Genomic DNA, 27,167 nt, shown 5'->3' with positions numbered 1-27,167 from the left:
ATGGCCATGTCTTTTTTCGACCTTTTTAGCTGCTATGGTAAAAAGGGCTTCAGCACATGGCAAAAATGGCCCCCGCTGCTAGCGCAGGGCCCTTTTACTCACACTGAGTGAAGAAATATTTTTTCCGATTTGTTTTAAATTTACTACTTTGTAGCTTCATTGCGTGCCCCCTAGTCCTAGGATTTTTGGAAAGAGTAAACAAGAGATTCATATCTATCTGTTCCACTCCATTCTTTATTTTATGATTCAATTTGTTTATTAATTTTTCATTTAAACAAGGATACACTTGTTTTGAAATACAGCCATAACACATTATTTGAGAAACAATAACAACATTCAGAATTAAATCATCAAAGAAAGTAATAACATACTTCCTAAACATAAAACTTTCTTTTAATCATGATTCATTAAGCTTTCTTAGACCCCATTATATTGAAAAGGGCGATCAGAGTTAGGGAAGAATTATTACAAATCTTTAATCAGAAGTAACTAAGGCGGCATATATTCTCCCATACCATTCTTTATTTTATAGACCTCTATCCTATCTCTCCTAAGCCGTCTTTTCTCCAAGCTGAGTAGCCCTGACCGCTTTAGCCTTTCTTTATAAGGGAAGTTGTCCCATCCCATTTATCATTTTCATCGCCCTTCTCTGTACCTTTTCTAATTCCACCATATCTTTTTTGAGATGCGGTGACCAGAATTGCACACAGTATTCGAGGTATGGTTGCACTAAGGTGCAATACAAAGGCATTATAAAATCCTTAATTTTTGTCTTCCTTTCCTTTCCTAATAACACCTAACATTCTATTTGCTTTCTTAGTCACCACTGCACAATGAGCAGAGGGTTTCAACGTATCATCAACAATGACACCACGATCCCTTTCCTGGTCGGTGACTCCTAATTTGGAACCTTGCATCACATAGCTATAGTTAGGGTTCCTCTTTCCCACATGCATCAGTTTGCACTTGCTCACAATAAATGTCATCTGTCATTTGGATGCCCAGTCTCCCAGTCTCGTAAGGTTCTTTTGTAATTTTGCGATTTAACAACTTTGAATAACTTTGTGTAGTCTGAAAATTTAATTACCTCACTAGTTACTCCCATCTCTAAATCATTTATGTTTCAATCATTTTTATTAAGCATATAGAAACAAACATTAACTCTCCAGTTCCATAACATACAGCATAATTCTGTTTTCAATCTCCCCTACCCCCCCTTCCTCCCAACATCAATAGCTGTACTCAAGTTTACCAAACCTTGCTTTCTCTATATCTGCAATCACAAGTTCAATAAATGTCCTGGGGTGAGTGTATCCCAAAATGGAGCCCATCTTTGTTAGAATCTCCAGGCCCTGGCGGGGGTCGAGCTGTTTGCCTTCAGTCTCTCCAGTCGCATCAGAAGTATCATTTGACCAAGCCAATGTTGCATTGAGGGAGTATGCGTGGACAACCACCCCGTCAGGATGGGGTTTTTTTTGCCATCATTATAGCTCGCACCACAAAGTCTCGAAAACCCAGGGGCACCAGAGGTCCCATCCTGAGCTGCCCAAACAGTAGCTTTGGATCATAGTGCCACCGGGTCAGCCATACAGCTGACACCAATTTTAATAATCTTTTCCAAAAAGCCATTACATTTGGGCAATTCCAAAACATATGTCCCAGGTTTGCTCCTTCTCCTCCACACTTCTTACATGCTCCATCAGGCGATAATCCCATGTGAAAAGCTTGTCGAGGGGAAATATATGCCCTCAATACAAACTTATACTGGAATTCCCAATGAGCCATCACCGTGGTGCTGTTCGAAGGCCAATGACATGCTGTTTAAGTAGCGCTGCTGTTACCTCCACCCCCGATTGTAAGCTCTCTTGAGCAGGGACTGTCCTTCCCCATGTTTAAACTTGTACAGCACTGCGTAACCCTGGCAGCACTATAGAAATGCTAAGTAGTAGTAGTAATTCGTCACTCCATGCCTCTGCTAACCTTGCAAAGTCTAACTCTGGGGTTGTGTCTTTAATGTGTCTATGATGAAATGACAATGGCACCTTCTGTTATGCCCCCAGCGAAAACGCCTCTGCTAATTCCTCTTCCACATCCTCCATTAAGGACTCCCATGGGAGACTGGTAACATAATGTTTTAACTGGTAATAGTGAAAGAAATCTGCTGGTAGAAGCTGGTATTGTTTTTGCAGCTCAGCAAAGGTCTTTATCCACCCCTCCTCCATTAAGACATGGTTAAATAAACCAGACCCTTTCGTAAAAGAGTTGTTTTTTTTTTTTAAAGGAGGCAGTAAATGGCTGTGTGGTACTTAAAAAATTGCCACTCAGCCAATTACTTCTGGAGCCCTTACTGCCTCCTATTTAAGAGGCAGTGAGGGCTCCAGCGGTAACCCGGCGATAATCTCTGCCTGATTACCACCAGGCGCACACACTCCACACCCACCAGCGATAGAAAATAAAAAATATTTTCTAGTGGTGGAAATGGCATATGGCAGACCCATTTCCATCTCTCAATGTGGATTGTGACTACCTTTCAGATATGGGGTCCTACCCCATCTTAATATAGGCTTCACAGCTCTAGCTCTGATATGAAGCAAGACTCCGTGTTGGTGTGTAGGCCACACATTTAGCTCTAAGTGGGGGAAGTTCCTCATCTCTGTTTGTGGATCTCAGCTCCATCTTTATTGGTGAGCTCATGGCTCCATGCTTTATTGAGGCTCAATTTGTCGCTGTAGTTACAGCATAGGAATTTCTTTGTCTCAAGGTAAGGCTATGCTCTTTGGTAATTAAGTTAGTCTCTAATAAAGAGATATTTATTTATTTATTTTGCACATTTATACCCCACGTTTTTCCCACATTTTTGCAGGCTCAAAGTGGTATACAATGCACTGAATGGCTATTGCCAGATCAGAGATGAGATGGTTACAATCAAATTAGATAGAATAGAGGAGACAGGGAAAGTAGATAACAGGGAAAGTGTAAATGAGTCTAAAATGGTCCGTAGATATGCTGGTAGGAAGAGCTGCAGGTTATAAGTTGAATCTGAGGAGTAGGCTGAACCTTATTGGTCCTTTTACTAAGGCGTGCTGAAAAATGGCTTGCAGTAGTGTAGGCGCGGGTTTTGGGCACGCGTCGATCCATTTTTTAGCGCGCCTATAAAACATGCCTTTTTTTTGCTGAAAATGGACTTGCGGCAAAATGAAAATCGCCACTCGTCCATTTTGGGTCTGAGACCTTACCGCCAGCCATTGACCTGGTGGTAAAGACCTACATGCGCCAAATGCCACTTGGCGCGCGTCCATTACATGCGCCCCAAAATAAAAAAATATTTTTCAGACGTGCACATCGGATGCGCGCCAAAAATGAAATTACTGCAAGAGCCACGCGGTAGTCTGGCAGTAACTCCATTTTGGCACGTGTTGGGCACCTTAGTAAAAGGTCCCCTAATTTCCCTTTTGTTTGTTTTGTTTTATTTCTATTTATTACCTTTAAAGTGGACTAACGTAATAATTTACTCAAGGAGTGACATGTGCTTCACTAGCAAAGGACCTTTAGACCCTCTTAAACAAATTAGAGAGATTGCAGAATATAAAAGGAAATTACGTTCCTTTTACAATCTGCAAAAAAACAAGCAATGTTTATAGGCTATTTGGAGAAGAAAGAGTATGACATGAATATTAAAACTCCAGAAACTTAGATCATTCATTTCCAGATACATTGCTCTGTCTTATCTCTACTTCAGTGAGGTAAGTCTCTAATTAAGTACTACTACTACTACTACTTATAATTTCTATAGCGCTACTAGACGTACGCAGTGCTGTACACTTGAACATGTAGAGACAGTCCCTGCTCGACAGAGCTTACAATCTAATTAGTACAGACAAACAAGACAAATAAGAGATAAGGGAATAATAAAGTGAGGATGATAAAATAAGGGTTCTGAACAAGTGAATAAGGGTTAGGAGTTAAAAGCAGCATCAAAAAGGTGAGCTTGTAGCTTAGATTTGAAGACGGCCAGAGATGGAGCTTGTCGTACCGGCTCAGGAAGTCTATTCCAGGCGTATGGTGCAGCAAGATAAAAGGAATGGAGTCTGGACTTAGCTGTGGAGGAGAAGGGTGCAGATAAGAGAGATTTACCCAGTGAATGGAGTTCCCGGGGAGGAATGTAGGGAGCGATGAGAGTGGAGAGGTGCTGAGGAGCTGCAGTGTGAATGCACTTATAGGTCATTAAGAGGAGTTTGAACTGTATGCGGAAACGGATAGGAAGCCAGTGAAGTGACTTGAGGAGAGGGCTAATATGAGCATAATGACACTAATAAATAGAGGATACATTGAGGGCATCAGATGCCAAAAATGACCTCATGCAAGTAATGACATATAAATTCCATTCGCCATGCTTCTGAAAAACAACTATTTGTTAGATCAAAAATGAAATTGGTTTTCTTCAGTGAGAATGGTTGATAAAATAGTATTTAGAAACGAAAGCTCATTGCATCTCAAAAAATCTTTTGATCAGTCACAATTTTTAGCTTGAGTTTCTTATTTTTCATATATATAGAAGCTACGGTTGCCACATGCATTCTCACTCTTTTCTGTTGATGATTGTTGAACTACAAAAACACATTTCAAAGCTGTCCTTTAACTTATAAACTGTGTCATGCCCTCGACTAATGGACTAATCATTTATTTTCATCTGATGCTCATTTACTATTGCTATTTCTATTGAAACAGCTGTACCTTCTGCACCCTATGACATTGCTCTCCTTGAAAGTGTTCGTGATTCGATGGTGCTGGGATGGAAGCAGCCCAAGGTCGCTGGCGGGGCTGAAATTACTGGCTACTACATAAACTTCTGTGAGGTCATTGATGAAGTTCCCGGAGAATGGCATGAGGCCAACATTAAAGCTGTCACTGACAAGGCATATAGAGTAAGAGGTCCATTTTCTTATGTGTGATACATTGAAACGACTGCAAAATTATCATAAGCCATACTTGAAAGAGACATTAGTGCTCTGTTCCTTAGATTATTGTAATGCTTTATATATGGGGTTATCTAAGAAGTTATTACAAATTCTTCATGTGGCCCGGAACATTGTGATGAGATTCTTAACTAACAGCCTGTGACGAGCTAGTGACATCCAGGTTTTAACTCGGTTACATTGGTTGCCTGTGTGGGAGAGGAGTATGTTTAAAATCATGATATTAACTTTTAGGGCCCTGTATACTAAACTGCGCTAAGGGCGTGTTAGCATTTTTAGTGTGTCCTAATGATTAGCACACACTAAACGCTCACGTCACCCATAGGAACATATGGGCGACTCTAGCATGTAGCACATGCTCATTTTAGCTAGTTCTAAAGACGCTAGTGCGGCTTAGTAAACAAGGCCCTTAAAACTGTGAGATTTCATGTACTTCCTGTGCTTTGCTCATGACTTCAAGTGTATACTCTTGGATGCTTACTGCGCTCTGCATAAAAAAGTTTATTGCTTATTCCTGGTAAAAAGATTTTTGGAAAACAAAACTGGAGTAATAAAGCATTAAGCAGTTAATGGCTGAAGGTAGGAATAAGCTTCCAGAAGAGTTAAAGCATGGTGCATCCTTCTTCGGGTTTCAGAAGGTGTTAAAAACACATTTCTTTTTTTTTTTTATCAGGACACTAGGTCGTGATTTCACTATTTCTGCAACTGTTGATGTTTTTAGTGGAATGAGATTGTAAACCATCTCGAATGGCATTGCCAAGGAGAAAATATATTAAAGATTTTATAAATAAATTAATAAATGGCAGATAAAGACTGGCATGGCCCATCTAGTCAGTTCTATGTAGTTCAATTTATTCATCTCCTAATTTTCCATAACAAGCCTGGGTTTTTTTACAGTAATTAACATAAAAATAGACAATAAACCATGTCAAAGGCAATTCTATAAAGAGACACCCATTTTTAAGCACCAAGAATGCGGCTATCTGGAACTTATTCTACAAAGAAAAGTAGGTGCCTTCTTTCCTTTTAGAACTACTAGCATAATAGCAGTGCAAATACAGGACAACTTAAACCAGCCATTGAGCTGGTGTAAATGTTTGTGACTCGATTGTTGAAAAATGCACATAAATTATAGTATTCTCTAATTTACATGTATAACTGTGCTCCTGCCCATGCTGCACCGTGACACTGCCTTTGTGTATTCCGACTTCCAAATTACATGCCACCGCAGTTAAGCACCTTTTAATAGAATGGTGCAGAGATGGAATATTGGCATTTATGTGAATATGTGCCAGTACTCTGGTCATTTACTGGCATTCTTGATACCTAAATGTTGGTGCAGTCTTTATAGAATTGCCCCCTTAATAGACAAATAGTTTGTGTGGGGATCAAATGTGCCAGAGGCAGTGAAACAAATTAAGGGTCTCTTTTACTAAACCGCGCTAGTGATTCCCCGCATGCCAAAATGTGCCGCAGTCCATTCAATTGGGCTGCGTTGCATTTGTTGCATGGGAATTGCTAGCATGGTTTAGTAAAAGAGGCCGTAAATCTCCACTCCCTTTTCCCATTTCTCTTAATAAGCAAAATCAGTAAAAGATATTATATACCCCCAAAGTCTTTTACTCATAAGTAACATATTTCCAGATTCACAGCAAGAAAGGGATTCTACTGGGGCTTTGTGCCTTGGTAAAGACAGTTACAGATTTTTTGAGAGATTATTTTACAGCCATTAGAGAAACACTTCAATGCAAAGGACTCAAAAGACTGCGTTGCTACCCAGTAGTGAATAGTATTAAAATATAGTGGTGCTGATCATCAGAAGGACTTGGCATGTGTCCATAGAATGTTAATTCTCTTCCTAGCAACAATCCAGACCCCCTGCTGGATAGTACCATAACAGATGATAGCAGAAAAAGATCAAGTGGCTCATCCAGTCTGTCTAGTTATTCTCGTTCACACAGCTGCCAGCCTAATAGAACATAAGAAAGGCCATGCTGAGTTAGACCAAAGTCTATCAAACCCAGCATCCTGTCTCTGATAGTGTCCAGTCTGCATCACAAGTACTTGGTAGATCCCCAAATATAGATGTTTCTTATAGCTCATTTCCAGGATAAGAAATGGCTCCCTAAATCTATCTAATAATTTTATCATGCCTTATTCAAATTACTTGTTTTTTTCCCAATTGATTCTCTACCCATTTGCATAGGTGAGCATAAAAATTCTCATTCTTAAGCTATCCCTACCCCTTTCCCACATCTTTCCACAAGGGTTGTAGTAACTGAAACAAGTACTAAAGCTAGTGAGCCTGTTTCCAGAATACCTGGCCTTCTAAGTTACCATGGCTGATTTAGCTGGCCACCACTAGCCTACCAGCACTGATCCAGTTGGTTTCTGGCTACCCATGGCTTCTAGTATCACTAGGTCATGCTTCCTATATTCCATCCCCTCCCAATCCTCAATATTTCACCTTATCTCTCCCATTTCACTCCAAGGCAGCAGAGGGAAGGTTGTGTGCAATACTGTAATCTCACAGCTCTCTTCTAACCACTGTTTTCTCTATCTGCCCCAAGTATTCTTGAAATTCTTTCTTACCCTCGCTTTCTGACACTTCTGGTGCAAGAGCATTCCAGGCATCTACCATCTCAGCAAAGCAGTGTTTCTCACATTTCTTCTGAAACTTCCTCCTTCCAAATTCATTTCATCACCCCTTGCCCTTGAAATTGTTTCTATGGAAAATTTCCCTTCTTCTAGCTTATTGAGGCGTATAATATTTGAATGCTTCTATCACATCCCACTCTTCCCCTTTTTCTTCCAGTGAGTACATTTTTGAGTACCTAAAGCATTGTAAGATTTGCTTAACAGGCCTTCTATCTTTTTGTAACCTTCTCTAAGGGGACCTTTTACTAAAGGGTTGCCATGTGGCAACGGGCTTGCTGCACAGCAACCTGGAACTACCGCCGGGCCAACGCAGTCTCCAGCGGTAGTTCTACCTTGAGAACGTGTCATTTCCGATGCAACAAAAATATTTTTGGAATATTTACCGAGGCGCCCAGCAGTAATCGCTGCTAGGTTACCGCGGGAGCCTGTACTGCCACCTCAATGGGTGGTGGTAAGTGCTCCTCACCGCATGGCCATGTGGTAAGAGTAATCTTACCGCATGGCCATTTTATTAGAGGCTTTTTACCTGCTGTGGGAAAAAGGGCCCTGGAGCACGGGAAAAATGGCCCCTGCTGCTACCACAGGGCCCTTTTTACCACAGCAGGTAAAAGGACCCCTAACCCCTTCCATACTGTCAATATTCTTACAAGGGTAGAGCCTCCAGAACTGAGCACAGTACTGAAGATGGGGTTTCACTAGTGACCTACAAATAGGCAATATTATCTCTTTTTTTCAGCTGGTGATAGACTTCTATTTATGCAGCCAAGCATTCTGTTGCCTTTTCTGTTTTATTGCATTGACGTGCTATCTTCAGGTAATCTGATTGCTCCCTGATCTCTTTATTCTTTGACAGTTTCCAGCCGACTCTGTGGGTGCTTGAGCACCCCCAATATTGAGAAAATTCCTTGTATGTGTCCAGGGAGGGGTAATTTCCATTGGGCTTAGCACCCCCAATAATTTTGAAAAGTTGGCTCCTATGTTGTCCAGTTCTCTGTGCTGACTCAGTTGAAAATATGTCTTGAAATAATGAAATTCATAGATGTTAAATCTGATCATCAAAGCCGTTATGAGAGATAGAGTTAAAGAAATAAATGTTTCATTCCATTGATGTTGCAGATTCTCGATTTGAAAGAAAACATGTCATACCAGTTCCAAGTGGCTGCTTGTAATCAGGCTGGAGTTGGCGCTAAATCTCTACCAAGCAAAACATTTAAATGTGAAGAATGGACCATTGCAGTCCCAGGTAATATATCTGCTCCATGTCGAAGGCTCCTGCTTTTTGACCCAGCAGAGGCTATATGTACTTTTTTTCTAGGAACTTAACCTCAGTGGAGACCATCTACATGGCTCTCTACAAGAAGAGCAATGCCCACTGGCCCAATCCACAACACTTTTCCAGTTTGTCTCAGTTTCATAACATCTATTTATTCCAGCATAGGTAAAATATAAGGGGTCCTTTTACTGATCTACAGCAAAACCTAGCCTCAGCACACGCTTGCACCAGATTTTCCTGCACACTAAGGCCATTTTTGCTGCAGCTGTGAAATGCCTGATTTTCTATTTTTTGAATTAATGTCCATGCACTAATGTTGCCATTAGCGTGTGTCCATTAAACAATTTACCACATGTGCACTTGCTGCCACCCATTTTGTAGGCAGTAAGGACTGACACGATGATCCTGCATTAACCAGTTAGCACACACTAATGTAGATGTACTAACTGATTTATTTATTTATTTATTTAATTTATTTGCATTTGTATCCCACATTTTCCCACCTATTTGCGGGCTCAGTGTGGCTTACAGTACATTATGAGTGATGGTAATACAATTAGTTGCAGTAAGATTATGGGTTACATTGTGAAGAGTTATGGGAAGACAGAGTAAATTCAGGATGTCATATGGGGATAGAACAGCGGAAAATAACGGTAGGGGAATTGAGAGGGGGAAAGACAATATCAAGGGAATATAAAGGTCTAACAATTTTATCTGTGGATAGAGTTTTAAGAGTGGTGATGATGCGGGGCAAGAGAGTTCAGAAGATATTGTATTGATGCGTATCTGTAATTGTGTATAGACTTCATGTGTTTTGATCCTTGCAGTAGATTTTCTCAAATAGATAAGTCTTCAGTAGTTTGCGGAAGTCGGTCAGCTCGTAGATCGTTTTCAGGTTGCGTGGCAGTGCATTCCAGAATTGTGTGCTCATGTAAGCGAAGGTTGATCCATGCAGTGCTTTGTATTTTATGCCTTTGCATTTAGGGAAATGGAGGCTGAGGAAGGTTTGGGACTGGAACTCCCACTCTCCGCCCCCCCCCCCCCCCCCCCCCCAGATACGCCCCCTCAAAATAAAATAAATTTTGTAAATTTTTAGGGAAGAGTTTGGGCTCCTTTTATGAAGTGGCACTACTGATTAGCATGCGCTGAATACAAAGAAGCCCATCCGATTCCCGTGGGCTGCTTTGCATTCTGCACACGCTGACTTCACCGTGGCCCACCTTTTACCACCACTTGGTAAAAGAGCCTCTAACAATTTGGCCTAGGTACGTCAGTCACATAAATAAATATTACAAAATAATATTTGATGTTAACATTTTTATGTATCTGATTCTATCTTAAATAAAAAATGTCACTAGGCTATTAGTGTGGCCCATTTTATAATGAGAAGCCCATGAAAGAGACAACATATTAGAAATGTTAGAACCATATGTCTAACATATTTGTCTAGTTGAGTACTTTGCCTTTAGCCTCTGTAATTTGTAAAGAGATTGTTCTTTTTCATCTATTTGTCCATAGGCATAATTCTGGAACCTTTTACAAAGCGGCGGTAGAGCAATCGCCATTTTGCTTTTTGCCAGGAGCCTGGTGGTAGTTCCCACCCCCAGCCCGTGTCATTTCCTGCCGGTTTAGTGCAGGAGCCTTTACCATCACCTAAATAGATGGCGGTAAGGCCTCCCTCCAGAAATGGCCATGCGCTAAACCCTGTGATTAGTGCATAGTCATTTCCTTTAAAAAAAACAGCCTTTTACCCACTGCAGTAAAAGGGGGCCTCAGCGCACATCAAAATCATGGGCCAATGCTATTTCAGGCCCCTTTTGTACCGCAGCTTGATAAAAGGGTCCCTTTGTTAAGTATCGTCATTTGATAGAGTTCTCTTTTTTTTCTGTTGTAGGACCTCCACATGGTCTCTCGTTGACTGAAGTAAGGAAAGACTCCATGGTTCTTCTCTGGGAACCTCCAATTTATTCTGGTCGCACTCCAATAGTTGGCTTCTATGTAGATGTGAAGGAGACCAAGGCAAAGGAGGAACACTGGAAAGCTGCCAATGAAAAACCAATCACAAACAAATACTTGAAGGTAAAATGAAACTGCCCAAAAGAAGTACCAGAAAAAAAAATTAGTAATTTGTTCCATTGCCACTTAAGATCATGAAGATTCCCTTTCATTTGTTCTGCATTGCAGACATTTCTAAAGAGAGCTCCTTCTGTTCAGTCACTGCTATAAATAGTTCGGATCTACTGTCATCACATACTCCATACGGATGTTACCTTAATGCTTGCCGAACCTGGAAATAGCATGAAAAATTGAAGATGTAGCTTGGTGAATGAGGGTTTTGACAGTGAGGTGTAAAAATGATAAAAGATTTGCATGAACTGAGCATGCGTGGGAGGCCATCAGTGTCGGCGGCTGGAGGTATGCTGCCAACTACCCCTGTTTTGAGACAGTTTGGGCGGACTCTGGAGAGAACTCTTCAACTGGTGGAGCTTCAGGATCCCCAGCAGTTACACTGACCATGAGTGCTGTTGCTGGGTGGGCTGAACAAAAAGTGGGTGGGCCCCTGCCCACCCGGGCCCATAGATATGCCAGTAGAGTACACAACCAAAGCCCTTATCTATACTCTGATCACCTCCAGTTTAAATTACTGCAACTTGCTCCTCACAGGTCTCCCACTAAACCATCAATCTGTTCAAAATTCTGCTGCACGACTTATATTCCACAAGTGTCGCTATGCTCACATTAGCCCTCCTCTCAAATCACTTAATTGGCTCCCTATCCATTTCTGCATACAGTTCTATCAGCTTGTACCGTGTGCACGTTTAGGCGGGAAACGCCACGTGGTAAACACAGAGCTACTGGCCACATGTGACATGAGGTAGTGCTGTTTTACCACACGCTATACATGCAGTAGCCCTACCATGCCTTTGTAGAAGAGCCCCTAAATATCTTCTTATACATTTACAAGGATATCATAGCATAAAGGTGGCACACAAGGCTAGAGTGTCCTGTCTCATGGACAGGAAAATGTTCTTGTGTCACCTGTGCCACATCAGGAAAAATCCATTTTTTTTGTCCATAAAATAAAGCTTGTAAGTTGCAAAAATATAAAACCATAACCAGATTTAAATCTTGTTCAAACACAAAATTAACAAGTAAAGGGGCTCGATCTGAGACTTGTTCTTGAGAAAAGTCCAAAATTGCAGATACATCCTAAGCTGACTGTTCATTTACCCGCAAAACTTTATTTGGCGAATAGAATACCTTATTCACTGGGGGAACAGACTCCGGAGGAATATGCAAAACATCATTAAGATATTTCTTAAAAGCTCCAGCAGTTGTAATCCTAAGATTTTTGGGAAATTTAGTAGCCGAAGATTCAAATGTCTAGTTTGATTCTCAAACTGTTCCAATTTTTGATGTATTACAATTTTGTCTTTAATGTTTGCACCACCTCTACATAATCTTTTAGTGTTTTCTCCATATATTCAAGTTTCAAGCGATGATCTACTTCTAAAATCTCAAATTTTTCAGACAAAGCTCCTCAAGATTGTTGAAAAGTAGCACTATCAGAATAGCAACTTACAATTGTAGACTCTAATTTGGTGAAAAGTCCCCATATAACATCAAGAATTACCCCTCCATTCAAGTGGCCTGGTTCAGATATTGATGGCTTCTCAACTTGGTTCTCCATCAATAGCAAATTGAAGATTCCAGCCACAGGGGTCAATGGCACCACTTGCCTATCTGTCAAAGTATCTCAAACAACTATCTCCACAGAGTACTGTAAATCAATCAGGTTCAAGGAGGGGGAGGGGCCCAAATCCGTACTTGAGCTAGGCAGCTCTGTTCCTATAGGAATAGCAGCCTTTCCTCCAAGTCCTTGAAACACAGTAGGTCATGCTGGCATTGAGTGCTCGCAGGGGCTGAGAGAAATCTGTCACCCAAGTGGCTCAGCGCTTCCACCCACGTTGTCCACATCAGGGGACTGGCCACTACTAACATCGCCCACTTGAGGCTGAGCTATACCCTTAAGGGATGAATCACAAGAACGATTTTTCTCTGTCTCCATCTGCTGGTATATAGACATAACCCAATAGTCTGGACTGGTCTGGTAGGACAAAAGGAAAGAAAATCATCAGGTAAGACATAATTTTTCCTTGTATGCACTGCCTCCATTGTATGCTAATCTATCTTATGCATATTCATTGTGGGTGTCCTGAAAGCCTGACTGGCTGGATGCATTCTGAGAACTGGATTGAGAACCCCTGCTAGGAGCCTATTTTATAAAGGCACTTTGGCTCCTATGTTGCCTTTATAAGTTAAAATCAAAATCAATAAAATCCAATAAATATTACTAATCTAGCAGAACAAGAATAAATGATCATAAATAAGATAGGCATAAAATAGGTTCAATATGAGAGCTTTTGTAGGTGTCCTTTTATAAAATTACCCCCTTTGTATATTATTAGGCTGGTCTGTTAGATTAATTTCCTTCTAAAGGACTTTTAGTTCCTGTTTGGTTGTAGGTCATTTTCTCCTCTCTTTGCTTCATTAGGTTCACGGCCTGACGGATGGGGTCAGTTATGTGTTCCGTGTGAGGGCTGCCAACCAAGCAGGAGTCGGGAAACCATCCGATCTAACAGATCCTATGGTGGCACAGACCCGTCCAGGTTAGTCTTGTCTATATTTTTAGAGTGTTGAAAAAAAAAAGATTTATGTACATTAAAAGTCATAAAGTGATTTGTTCCTTAGAATGGGTCATATGTGTCCATCTCTGGGAAAAGGTGACTAAAGTCTCCAAAAACCAAAGTGAGGTTTTAATGACTTCTGTTAGAGCAAACAATTTATAATACAACAGTCCTTTTATGTGAAAAAAAATTACAGAAGTTAAAATGTTTAACGTTTTCAGTCTGCTTATGGACCCAAGACATGAAAAATCAACCATTCTCAACATTATGGCTCTGCTACTTTAGTCACCTATTCCCAGAGATAGCCACATAAAGGACTAGATTCTATATATCACGCCTAAAAATTTGGCGCTGAAATGAAATTCACTTAAGCACATTCTATAAAGTATACCTTAATTTTGGCATACTTTATAGAATAAGCCTAAATTTCTCCATGGTATATAGAATATGGTGAGAGGCCATGACAGTGCCTAACTCTAGGCGTGGTCATTTATGCCAAGTAAAACTTGGTGTAAGTACCGGTGCCTAAGTTAGACGCAGAGCAATTCTATAACCTTGCGCATTGTTTTCCAGAACACCCATAACCCGCCAATTCCATGCCTATAACCACACCCCCTTTTGGCAGTGTGCATTAGAATTTACGCACACTGCAGCATATGCTTAGTGGGTAGTGTGCATAAATTCTAATTAATGCCAATTAGTGCTGATAGCTGCTTGTTAACATTCAATTATAAGTGCTGTTTAACTTGTAAACTAATTAAGTTAGGCTCGTTATGGAATACGCTTCCTTTTCACTTGGCCTGGAATATAAAATGAATTGTTATTGTGGTCAGTTTTCTGGGCAGCATTTTGTGACAGTTCTTTAAAAAACATAAAGAATAAATTGGAACATGATGAAGGATGGATCTTATACAGATGGATAAAGTTATACATTAGATCTTGAATGGTAGCCTAATCAATAATATGGGGCAAGCTAATTTGTGTTCTCTAGCTAAAATAAAATCAAAATGTTAAGTATATTGACTTTCGATCTGCAAATTTCAGGAGTCATATAAAAGAGAGAATATCTAGACATCTTTGTCTACCAGAAGGCATTTATTCCCATGCTACAAGAGATATTTGGGCTGTCCTGGAGATAATTCAGTCTCAAGGACATTTTTTCCTGCATGTAACTATTATCACTTCTCTAAGTTTCACATGGTACACTTCTATAGCAGGACAATACAGTATGTTCCAGAAGGAAGCTTGGAATGCAGAGATGGCATTGAGAGCTATCAGCAAGAGCAGAGATACATTCAGGGCTGAATTCATTTCCAAAGTTTGAGTTTGTACTTAATAAACAATAGTAGTTTCAAACAGATTTTTTGAGATTCGTGCTGCCCTAACTTTATCCAGCTAATTATTTGATTAATATACTTCATATTGCCACTAACCAGATAACTCCAGGGACCCCTCTCACTCCACCCAGACCACTGGGGCAGTTTATAATGATTTTCAGCAACATCATCCAGATAATGCTGTTGAAATCGATGACCGGCACCAGTCAATGGCACATACCCAGAAAGCAGGTTCTGATACCTGGATAGGTGATTTTGAATATCGGGCCATTTGATTTTTGGCACAGGAGATTTTCATTGACTTCCGATCCCAGGCATTCATTGCAGTATGCTCTCTTTTTGTGATGTTTTGTTATATAAAAGAAATGTGTAGTGTAATAAACAAATCACTAACAATGGCCAAAGACTATTTTGTAAGCCCCTCACTAACCTGCGTTTTACATTTTCAGTATTTATGATAGGAGTGGCCTAGTGGTTAGGGTGGTGGACTTTGGTCCTGAGGAACTGAGTTCGATTCCCACTGCAGGCACAGGCAGCTCCTTGTGACTCTGGGCAAGTCACTTAACCCTCCATTGTCCCAGGTACAAATAAGTACCTGTATATATATAAGCCACATTGAGCCTGCCATGAGTGGGGAAAGCGCGGGGTACAAATGTAACAAAAAAAACCCCAAAATACAGGCCATGTGCCTCAGGCTTTGTTATGCATATAAAGGACAACTCATTAACCTGGGCACCCACATTTAAGCACACATTACACATGAAAATACTCGCTTTACTTACGAAGCACATATAGAGGGGTGGAGCATGGGCAGGACATAAGCAGGGTTCCCACTTATACACATAGGGGAAGATTCTATATACGGCGCCTTAAAAATCCGCAGAAAACATTTCTATCTAAGTGTATTCTATAAGCGGCACTTAGATTTATGCGTGGTATATAGTTGGTATCTCAATGTCTAAAAATACAAAAACACGGCGTAAATCCCGGCACGTAGATTTAGGCGCAATGAGTCATATTCTATAACTATGTGTGTAAATTTTGGAATGCCCATGAAATGCCCATTTCCCCACCTATAACCATGCCCCTTTTTGCCTGCGTGTATTAAAATTTAGGCGCAGTACATTACAGAATACGCTTAGTGATTTGTGCGCATAAATTCTAATTATTGTCAATTAGTGCTCATTATTGTTTGTTAAGTGCTGTTAACAATGCTGATTGGCTTGTTAAGCCAAGTAAGTTACACGCGCAGTTATAGAATCTGCTTGGATAATGTATCGAATACTGTAAATTATGCACATCCCTGTTGCACTTACCTGCTTATAATCGAACGAGAATAACGCCCAAGTTCCGACCTAAATCGGGAGATGGGCGTTCTTCTCACAAAAACAAATAAAGCGGCATAATCGAAAGCCGAACTTTGGACGCTTTCAACTGCACTCCGTCGCGGATGCGGACAAAGTTGACGGGGGAGTGTCGGAGGCGTGGTGAAGGCGGAACTGGGGCGTGGTTATCACCCGAACAGAGATGGGCGCCCTTCGCCGATAATGGATGCGTTTGTAGCTAGAATTTAGGGCACTTTTCCTGGACCCTGTTTTTTGACGAATAAGGCCCCAAAAAGTGCCCTAAATGACCAGATGACCCCCAGAGGGAGTCGGGGATGACCTCCCCTGACTCCCCCAGTGGTCACTAACCCCCTCCCACCACAACAAATGATGTTTCACAACTTTTTACTTTCACCCTCAAATGTCATACCCTCCTCCCAAGCAGCAGTATGCAGGTCCCTGGAACAGTTGTTAGGGGGTGCAGTGGACGTCAGGCAGGTGGACCCAGGCCCATCCCCCCCCTACCTGTTACAATTGTGCTGCTTAATGCTACTAGTCGTCCAACCCCCCCCCAAACCCCCTGTACCCACATGTAGGTGCCCCCCTTCACCGCTTAGGGCTATAGTACTGGTGTAGACTTGTGGGCAGTGGGTTTTGAGGGGGATTTGGGGGGCTCAACACCCAAGGGAAGGGTGCTATGCACCTGGGAGCTCTTTTACCTTTTTTTTTGTTTTTGTAAAAGTGCCCCCTAGGGTGCCCGGTTGGTGTCCTGGCATGTGAGGGGGACCAGTGCACTATGAATCCTGGCCCCTCCCACGAACAAATGCCTTGCATTTATTCGTTTTTGAGCTGGGCGATTTCATTTTCCATTATCGGTGAAAAGCAAAAACGCCCAGCTCACACCTTGGCGAATAAAGCATGGGCGTCTATTTTTTTTAAAAAATACGGTTCACTCCGCCCCTTCACGGACCCGTTCTCGGAGATTAACGCCCATGGAGATAGGCGTTTCTGGTCGATTATGCCCCTCTTAAGCACTCACACTCATGCCAGCTCTATGGCTAGATGCCTATGTTCCTTTATAGAATAGGTTCCTAAAGAGAATCCACGTGCGTAGAGAACTCAGTAGATCCCACGGAGCAGAAAATGAAAACAAAAGGAAGTGGGAATATAAACCAGGCTTATCCAAAGAACTGGAACCAGACAAAACCGTATATCATCCAGTTATAGAACTGCCACCCAAAAGGATAAAGCCTCAATCATGGTGTTAATGCTATAAAAATGGCATATTACATTGGTAAATCTACTGAAATTACCACAGTTAATGAAAGAGCAAGTGATACCAGGACATGAGGATCAGCAGGGTCTGCTTAAGGGATTGTGGTGCCCTGAGCCAAATTTTGCTTTTTCAGCCTTATCTTTGGGGCAGTCCTGTGATGTCAGCAGTGCAGAAAGGGGTACATTTTAAGCCAGCATGGTCATTGACTTAAATACTGGTGTTCAACTTAATCTATACATTTAATACCACTTTCTGTAAGGTGGTGGCACTATTACTAGTACTACTTATCATTTCTATAGCGCTACTAGACGTACACAGTGCTGTACACTGGACATGAAGAGACAGTCCCTGCTTGACAGAGCTTACAATCTAATTAGTACAAACAAACAGGAAAAATAAGGGATAAGGGAATTACTAAGGTGGGAATGAGTATAGATAATGGCACTGAATATATGGATAGCTCTGTCAATACCTATCCAAAGAGCAGCTGACTGTTGCCACTATCCAGATAATTTTTTGACCTGTCCTTCCCTAACCTGGCCCACAAATACATGGATAATATCTGGCCATTTAGCAAATAAAGGGGTCCTTTTACTAAGGTGCACTAACAGATGTGGAGGGGCATTTTCGATATGACGTCTAAGTCCGACTTTAGACATTTTGCAAAAAACATCCAAAATCTGAATAGGAAAGAAGTTCATTTTCAAAAAAGAAAAATGTCTATCTTTTGTTTTCGAAAATACTGTTTCTAACAAGGTTTTCTGCTTTGGACGTTTTGTTTTTTGGTCCATTTAAAAAAAAAAAGTCCAAGTGAAAAATGTAGAAAATCAAGCCATTGGGAGGTAGGATTGGCCAGCATTTTTAGTAGACTGGTCTCCCAGACATCCCAGGAGATAAATGGGGCGCCCTAAGGGGCACTGCAGTGGACTTCAAAAACATGTTCCCAGGTACACATCTCACTATTGTTCCCTTATCTTGTCTGCTGAGCCCCCCAAAACCCACACAAAACCTACTGCCCACAACTATACACCACTACAGTAGCCCTTATGGGTAAAGGGGGCACCTATATATAGGTTCAGTGGGTTTCTGGTGAGTTTTGGAGGGCTCACAGTTTCCCCCACAAATGTGACAAGTAGAGGGAGATAGGGACCAGAGTCCCCCACTCTATGGTGCACTGCACTGACTACTACACTACTCCAGGGACCTGCATGCTGCTCTAATAGACCTGGCTCTAACATCTGAGGCTGTCATAAAGGCTACTAAATCATATTTGTATTCACATTTGTGGGGGGCGGGATGGGATCAGTGACCACTGGGGGGTATTGGGGGGTCACCCTGATTCCTTCCAGTGGTCATCTGGTTATTTAGGGCACCCTTTTGTGCCTTATTCGTTATAAAAACAGGTCTAGCTCAAAGCGTCTTAGTTTTAGTCCTGGACACTTTTTTTTGTTACATTTGTACCCCGCGCTTTCCCACTCATGGCAGGCTCAATGCGGCTTACATATACAGGTACTTATTTGTACATGGGGCAATGGAGGGTTAAGTGACTTGCCCAGAGTCACAAGGAGCTGCCTGTGCCTGAAGTGGGAATCGAACTCAGTTCCCCAGTTCCCCAGGACCAGAGTCCACCACCCTAACCACTACCATTATGCCTGAAAAACATCCAAGTGTTAAGAGCACCCAGATCCTGCCTTTAATATGTCCCTGACAAGCCCACTTCTGATTTGAACACACTTTTGACGGACTTCATAGAAAAACATCTAAAAATTGGTTTTGAAAATATCAATTTGGTCGTTTTTGTGAGAAAAACATCCAAATGCAGACTTATGCCACTGTAGGGTTTTACTAGAGGTATGTTTTGTTTCTTTGACTGGATGGCCAGAGTTGCATCAAGGAAGAGCACTGGATGTGGAGTACTTCAATTTCAGCAAAGCCTTAGGGGTCCTAAACGTGATTTACTGGGTTAGGAAATAATTGTGTGGGAGGCAACAAAGGGTAGTAGTAAATGGAGTTCACTCTGGGGATAAGGATGTTACCAGTGGTACAGCACAGAGAACGGTCCATGTTCAGTTATTTTTAACATTTATGTGAGTGATATTGTGGAAGGGCTGTTGAGTAAGGTTTGCCTCTTTGCAGATAATACCAAAACATGCAGTAGGGTAGACATCCTGGAAGGTGTGGGTAACATGAGGAGGGATCTAGAGAAGCTTGAAGAATGATCTAGAATTTGGCAGCTAAGAATTAATGCTAAAATATCCAGGGTCATACATTTGGGCTGCAAAAACCCAAGGGTTGAAGTACTTCTGTGCACTATGGAGTCCTTTTACTAAGCTACAGTAAAAAGCTGCTATGCAGATTTTTCCCACATGTTAAGTCCCTTGTTACTGCAACCAAAAATAGCCAATTTTCCAAATTAATGATCATGCGTTTATGTTACCATTTGTATGTGGCCATTACCAAATATTAGCAAATAAGCCCTTCCTACCACCTATTTTGTAGGCGGTAAGGGCTCACATGCTAATCCCATGTAATCAGTTAGCTTGCTGTAATGTGGCTGCGATAACTGATTCATGCTGTTACGTCCACTCTCTGTCCCCAAACACAGCCCCTCTGAGAAAAATAAAGGAAAATCTTATAGCGCATGATTTGCGCGCACACATTGGGCATTCTCCTCAGGATGCTTCAGCATGTCCCGTGGTTATCCTTTTAAGTTGCAGTAAGCATGATCTAGCGCTTACCACAGCTTACTAAAAGGAGCCCTATGTAAGTTAAACGGGTAGTTGCAGGGTAGCACTTAGGCAACATTTTGACAGTTACGTGCATATGTGTGTAAAAGCCTTTATTCTAAACGTGCATAATTGGCAATTAAATATTAGTGTCTGTTATAAAAGTAACCCCATAATGCTTTAAAGGTTAGTGTAAGAAACTTAAAATGACAACAGAAAGCTTTTGGCACCCAGTGTAGTTGAAAAAGCATAGGGGAAGTTGAATTAAAAGGCTTCAGACCATCCATAATATCAGCCACTGTATTCTGAACAAGTTGGCGTCTCAGAGACCAAAGTAAATCAAATTGCAGTGGTTCAGTCTACTATTGCCATTGCTAAATCCTTCATTAAGGACAAATATGGTGAGCTGAGAGATTCCATCCATTCAGAAGGACAGATAATCTAGGATCTGTAACCCTTTTAACAGCCTGAAGGATTGTAGAAGTCAAAGTATTCAGGCTTGGATATTAGGAAAGGCATATAAAATTGAAAAGTATAGGCAGAATCAGAAAATATTACTTACATTTTATTTAGACCCCAAATGAAAAATCACTGGCAGAGAATAATGTGTATGCAAAGTTTCCGAACTGATATACCAAGGTTTTTTACGTTTAAGAGCTGCTGTCAAAGTTGCTTTGTCATTTTCTACTGGAAGTTCTACTTAGTTAGCGCAGTCTACCTGAATTCATATGAAATTACATACTTGCAAATCCTTGTACCAAGAGATGTGGAATAATCCTTATTTGATCTTCTAGGCACCAAGGAGGTAATAGCAGAGGTGGATGACAATGGTGTTATTTCACTGAACTTTGAATGTGATCAGCTCGGTCCAGGGTCTGAGTTTATATGGTCCAAAGACTATGAAGGACTTGATGACCCATCTCGAGTAGACATTGAGACCAAAGGAGGCAGGTAATGATATCTGAATATGCTATCTATCTCATGAATAATAACAATAAGTCATTTTTTATTCATTGATGCAGATCAATCTAATGTATGTACTTCCAATGCCATATATCAAATGTAAAACTTAGTATGCTTTATTAATATTTTGCAGGCTTTGGTATCCATTTGTAGTATTGACATTCTTTTGGGCATGATTATAAGATCAGATTATCAGCAGATATGAACACTATGGGACCCTTCTACTAAGCTGATCAGTGTCCACAGTGAAGTGTTTTCTAACCTTGATAAAGGACAAAGTGCTGTTGCTATTTCATTAGACCTCTCCGCTGCATTTGAACTCATTGATCGTGGCCTTCTGTTATCTCTTCTTTCCTCATTGGGTCTTTCCAGTACAGTACTGAACTGGTCTTCTTTCCTAACAGAATGTTCTTTCAGAGGATGTTATAATGCCTTTGTATCGCTCCATGGTGCGACCGCACCTCGAATATTCAATTCTGGTCGCCGCATCTCAAAAAAGATATACTGGAATTAGAAAAGGTGCAGAGAAGGGCGATGAAAATGATAAAGGGGATGGGATGACTTCCCAATGAGGAAAAGCTAAAGTGGCTAGGGCTCTTCAGATTGGAGAAAAGACGGCTGAGGGGAGATATGATAGAGGTCCATAAAATAATGAGTGGAGTTGAACGGGTAGATGTGAAGCGTCTGTTTACACTTTCCAAAAATACTAGGACTAGGGGGCATGCAATGAAGCTACAATGTAGTAAATTTAAAATGAATTGTAGAAAAGCTTTCTTCACTCAACGTGTAATTAAACTCTGGAATTCGTTGCCAGAGAATGTGGTAAAGGCAGTTAGCTTAGCGGAGTTTAAAAAAGGTTTGGACGGCTTCCTAAAGGAAAAGTCCATAGACCATTATTAAATGGACTTGGGGAAAATCCACTATTTCTGGGATAAGCAGTATAAAATGTTTTGTACTTTTTTGGGATCTTGCCAGGTATTTGTGACCTGGATTGGCCACTGTTGGAAACAGGATATTGGGCTTGATGGACCTTTGGTCTTTCCCAGTATGGCAACACTTATGTACTTATGTAAGTCTTGCCCAGTTCATCTACACTGCCTATATCAGCTTTACACCCCTTACATGCAGTGTACCTCAAGGATCTATCCTCTCTCAATTACTATTCAATTTATTCCTCAGTCCCTTGACCAAAATCATCCAAGAGCACACCATCTCAGTCTACATCTATGCTGATGACATCCTTCTCATTTACTACACTGACCCTGAGAACCCAGTACTTAATCCCCCTTCAATCTTGCCTAGACTCCATTGCCCTGTGGTTCTCCTCTCATCATCTGGTTATCAATACTGATAAAACTGTTGCATGTTGGTTTACTAATTCTTCATCCACACCCTCTCAATGCCTCTCTTTGCTGGTTCATCTATCCAACCTGTTGACTCTTTCCGTTACATAAGTACATAAGTATTGCCATACTGGGACAGACCAAAGGTCCATCAAGCCCAGCATCCTGTTTCCAACAGTGGCCAATCCACCTTGGGGGTTGCACTTGATACCCATCTTTCTTTTAAGGAGCATATCTCCTCTGTTGTTAAATCACCTGTCTATGCTTAAGACAGCTTCAGCCATTTGATCTTATTTAACCATGACACCCTCCAAAATCTCATTTTGTCTCTTGTCATTCCAAAACTTGACTAGTTTAACATAAGTTTTGCAGGGATTCCTCAGGTTTCTCTCAAGAAGCTTCAATCGATTCAGAATATGGCAGTTTGCCTGCTTTGTCATGCCAAAAAATCTCAATGTTTCACCACTGGCTTCCTGTCTCCTTTAGAATTTGCTATAAGATTTTATTTTTAACCTTCAGAGCCTTGTGTCTTAGAACTCTGTCCTATCGCTTATACTCCCACTCCGATCTTACACTCCCTAAATGACCACCGTGTGGTCCCTAAGTTTGCACAAGAACAAACCAGGCATTGTGCCTTCTTTTTCATGGCTCCTTTTACCTGGAATAGTGTCCCTCTTTCCATTTGTAGTGAGCTATCCTTGCCCAAATTCAAAATGCTTACAAAAACATGACTGTTCTCTCAGTTCTCCTGATTTATGTCCTCTTACTGTCTGGGAAGCTTTTAAGGTGACCCTAAAAGGAGAGCCTATTTTGATGTCCCTTCATACCTAGTGTTTCAGGCAGACAGCTCTCAACCACTTAACAGATTTGTAGTTTGGGTATCATACTAGACTACACTGTGGGGTCCTTTTACTAAGGTGCACTGAAAAATGGCTTGCAGTAGTATAGGCACAGGTTTTGGGCCCGCGCCAATCCATTTTACAGCGCACATGTAAAAAAGGCCTTTTTAAAATTTTTGCTGAAAATGGACCTGCAGCAAAATCAAAATTGCCGCACGTCCATTTTGGGTCTGCGACCTTACCGCCAGCCATTGACCTAGCAGTAAAGTCTCACACGGTAACCGGGCGGTAGTGGCCTATATGCGCCAAATGCCATTGGGCACGCGTCCAATATGTGCATCTGGATTTTTCGGCCGCACATATCAGATGTGCGGCAAAAATAAAATTACCGCAAGAGCCACACGGTAGCTGTGTGGTAACTCCATTTTGGCATGCATTTGGCGTGCGTAGATACTTACCCGGCTTAAGGGCCCCTATCTTTGCAAGATCAGGTTAAAGCTGTTATACACTCATCTTTCTTTCAATATGCTACCCTGTTGTCTCACTTGGATTATTGCAATACTATTTATTCTGACCTCCCACAGACATCACGTCATAGATTGCAGACTACCCAGAACACAGCACTTAGACGTCTCTCACATGCCAGTTAATTTGACCGTATCACTCCTTTATTTATCCAGTATCACTAGTTGCCTGTTTATTATCGCACTGTATAGAAGATTCTTACCTTGGTTCGTAAGACTCTGTACTCAAGTATCCCCTCTTACCTCTCTTCATCTATCATTCTTTATGCTCCAACAGAGTTCTTCTATTTCTCCATGATCACTGACTCCATATTCCATCTGTCCATCAGGCTGCCAGACACGGGGCCTTCTACTGTACTGCCCCCTCACTTTGGAATGCCCTTCACCTTGAGCTTTCGCATCAGAAATTCATGGCAGCTTTAAAAACACATTTCTTTCAGGAGGCCTTTAGCGAGGGGACCATAAGAACATAAGCATTGCCATACTGGGACAGACTGAAGGTCCATCAAGCCCAGCATCCTGTTTCCAACAGTAGCCAATCCAGGTTACAAGTACCTGGCAAGATCCCAAAACAGTACCATACATTTTACACTGCTTATTCTAGAAATAAGCAGTGGATTTTCCCCAAGTCCATCTTAATAATGGCTTATGGACTTTTCTTTTAGGATGTTATTCAAACTTATTTTAAACCCCCGCTAAGCTAACTGCTTTTACCACATTCTCTGGCAATGAATTCCAGAGTTTAATTACACATTGAGTGAAGAAATATTTTCTCCAATTTGTTTAAAATTTACTACTTTGTAGCTTCATTGCATACCCCCTAGTCCTAGTATTTTTGGAAAGCAATTCACGTCTACCAATTCCACTCAATTCGTTATTTTATAGGCCTCTATCATATCTCCCCAAAGCCGTCTTTTCTCCAAGCTCATCTTTCTACCCTGGACATATCCACCTGGTATGAATGAATACAAATGAATTTATTTATTTGTTGCATTTGTACCCCACATTTTCCCACCTATTTGCAGGCTCAATGTGGCTTACATTGTACCGTCAAAGGCGTTTGCCCAGTCGGTGGATAACAAATACAAAGTTGTACAGTGATCGTATGAGGTATAAGTGGAGGGTCGGAATGGATGAAGATTGCGTGATCTCCTGTTCGATCATAGTCATGCTGTGTTGGTAGGTGAAGAGGGTTACGTGGGGTCGTTGGGGTAGGCCTTTTTGAAGAGGTAGGTTTTTAGTGATTTCCTGAAGTTCAAGTGGTCGTGGATTGTTTTCACAGCTTTTGGAAGCCAATTCCATAGTTGTGCGCTTATGAAGGAGAAGCCGGCTGCATAAGTTGTTTTGTATTTCAGTCCTTTGCAATTTGGGAAGCCGGCTGCGTAAGTTGTTTTGTATTTCAGTCCTTTGCAATTTGGGTAGTGTAGGTTTAGATAGGATCTTGACGATCTGACTTTGTTTCTTATTGGTAAGTCTATAAGGTCTGTCATGTATCCTTGGACTATGCCATACATGATTTTGTGGACTAAGGTGCAGATTTTGAAGATGATCTGTTCTTTGATTGGGAGCCAATGCAACTTTTCTCGGATGGGTTTGGCACTTTCGAAGCTTGTTTTGCTGACTATCAGCCTGGCTGCTGTATTTTGGGCAGTCTGGAGTTTTTTTATGAGTTGTTCTTTGCAGCCCGCGTAGATTCCGTTGCAATAATCTGCATGGTTTAGGACCATTGATTGTATTAGGTATCGAAAAGTTGCTCTTGGGAAGAAAGGTTTTAATCGTTTGAGCTTCCACATTGAATAGAACGTTTTCTTTGTTACAGTTTACTTGGCTCTCGAGGGTAAGGTTGATAATCTGGTCACTCTCTTTGATTTTTGTGATGACTACATTATGTCTTTTATTTCTCCTCTTTCCTATCATTAATGGTGTTCCTTTTTGTTTCCTTTTAATTTGATTGTAAACTCCTTTGTTCTGATATGAAAAGACTGTATATTAAGCATAATAAAACTGAAGCCTATTTACACTGATTTTAGGACTGTTGTTTAAAGCCTAATGTAACATGGTTTGAATATTGCAACTCTTTTTATTTGGGAATCTCGCGATCAGGTCTAAAGGCTCTACAAGTGGTCCAAAATACTGCCACTTGCTTGGTGACAGGGATACCACAGCACCATCAAATTATACAATAATTTAAGGTTCTACACTGTCTGTCTGTTCAATTTTGACTTTGATTCAGAAGGCATTATAGCATGACACCCCATATTATATCCCCCCCTTTTACAAAGCCGCGCTAGCAGTTGCCGGTGCGGTAATGCCGAAAAATGTGTTGGCATTGCCGTGCAGCAGCCACTAGCATGGTTTTGTAAAAGGGGAGGTGTATCTGTTATACTGTAGGCCTGGTTAAGCCTTAAGATCTGAAAGAATGCAATGACTTTCTATTCTTTCCCCAACTGAAATTTGAGTGGAGGAGTGGCCTAGTGGTTAGAGCACTGGTCTTGCAATCCAGAGATGGCCAATTCAAATCCCACTACTGCTCCTTGTGATCTTGGGCAAGTCACTTAACCCTCTATTGTTTCAGATTAAAACTTAGATTGTGAGCCCTGCAAGGGCAGAGAAATACCCAGTATACCTGAATATAACTCACCTTGAGCTACTACTGAAAAGGTGTGAGCAAAATCCAAATAAATAAAATAATTTTGCAGAAACTAGAGCATGTTCTTTCTGAATTGCTAGTCCATCTGAATGGAATAAACTGCCCACTACTCATAAATACCCAGGCTTTTGCTGACTAATTATGTGACAAAGAGCAGCTTGATCGATTGGCTAGAGTATTCAGTTTTAATAGTACTGTTTATGCTAGTACTTCCAGTGAAAGCTGCATGGAGCAGTGGTTAATATGTGGCCTTGTTGAATATTTTATTTTGTTTCATTTTTTTGTAATTTTTTGATCTGGCCTTTATGTTATAATCTTTTAAATTGTGTGTGTTGTAAAGCGGTCCACTTAGTTGTAAGCCAAATACAAATCTGCAAATAGGTAAAATAAAATAAATGTTCATTGGCTATATCATTTATTTATTTTTTGTTTGGATTTTGCTCACACCTTTTTCAGTAGTAGCTCAGGGTGAGCTACATTCTGGTATACTGGGTATTTCCCCATCCCTGGAGGGCTCAAAAATCTAATTGTGTACCTGAGGCAATGGAGGGTTAAGTAACTTGCTCAGGGATCACAAGTAGCAGCAGTG

The 27,167-nt window shown here is 41.1% G+C and overlaps 1 protein-coding gene across 1 annotated transcript in view; it reads left to right on the top strand.

The window, feature by feature from the left end:
* Window positions 1-27,167, top strand: part of MYOM1 (myomesin 1) — a 277,203-nt gene that overhangs the window by 178,027 nt on the left and 72,009 nt on the right. Inside the window, exons 18-22 of the mRNA XM_030213070.1 lie at window positions 4,729-4,925; window positions 8,751-8,877; window positions 10,802-10,986; window positions 13,463-13,577; window positions 21,054-21,210. Coding sequence (XP_030068930.1) covers window positions 4,729-4,925; window positions 8,751-8,877; window positions 10,802-10,986; window positions 13,463-13,577; window positions 21,054-21,210 — 781 coding nt within the window. The remainder of the gene's footprint in view (window positions 1-4,728; window positions 4,926-8,750; window positions 8,878-10,801; window positions 10,987-13,462; window positions 13,578-21,053; window positions 21,211-27,167) is intronic.

This window comes from Microcaecilia unicolor, chromosome 1 (genome assembly GCF_901765095.1).
Source record: "Microcaecilia unicolor chromosome 1, aMicUni1.1, whole genome shotgun sequence".
Taxonomy (NCBI): Eukaryota; Metazoa; Chordata; class Amphibia; order Gymnophiona; family Siphonopidae; genus Microcaecilia; species Microcaecilia unicolor.
This window is presented reverse-complemented; position numbering and strand designations above follow the sequence as displayed.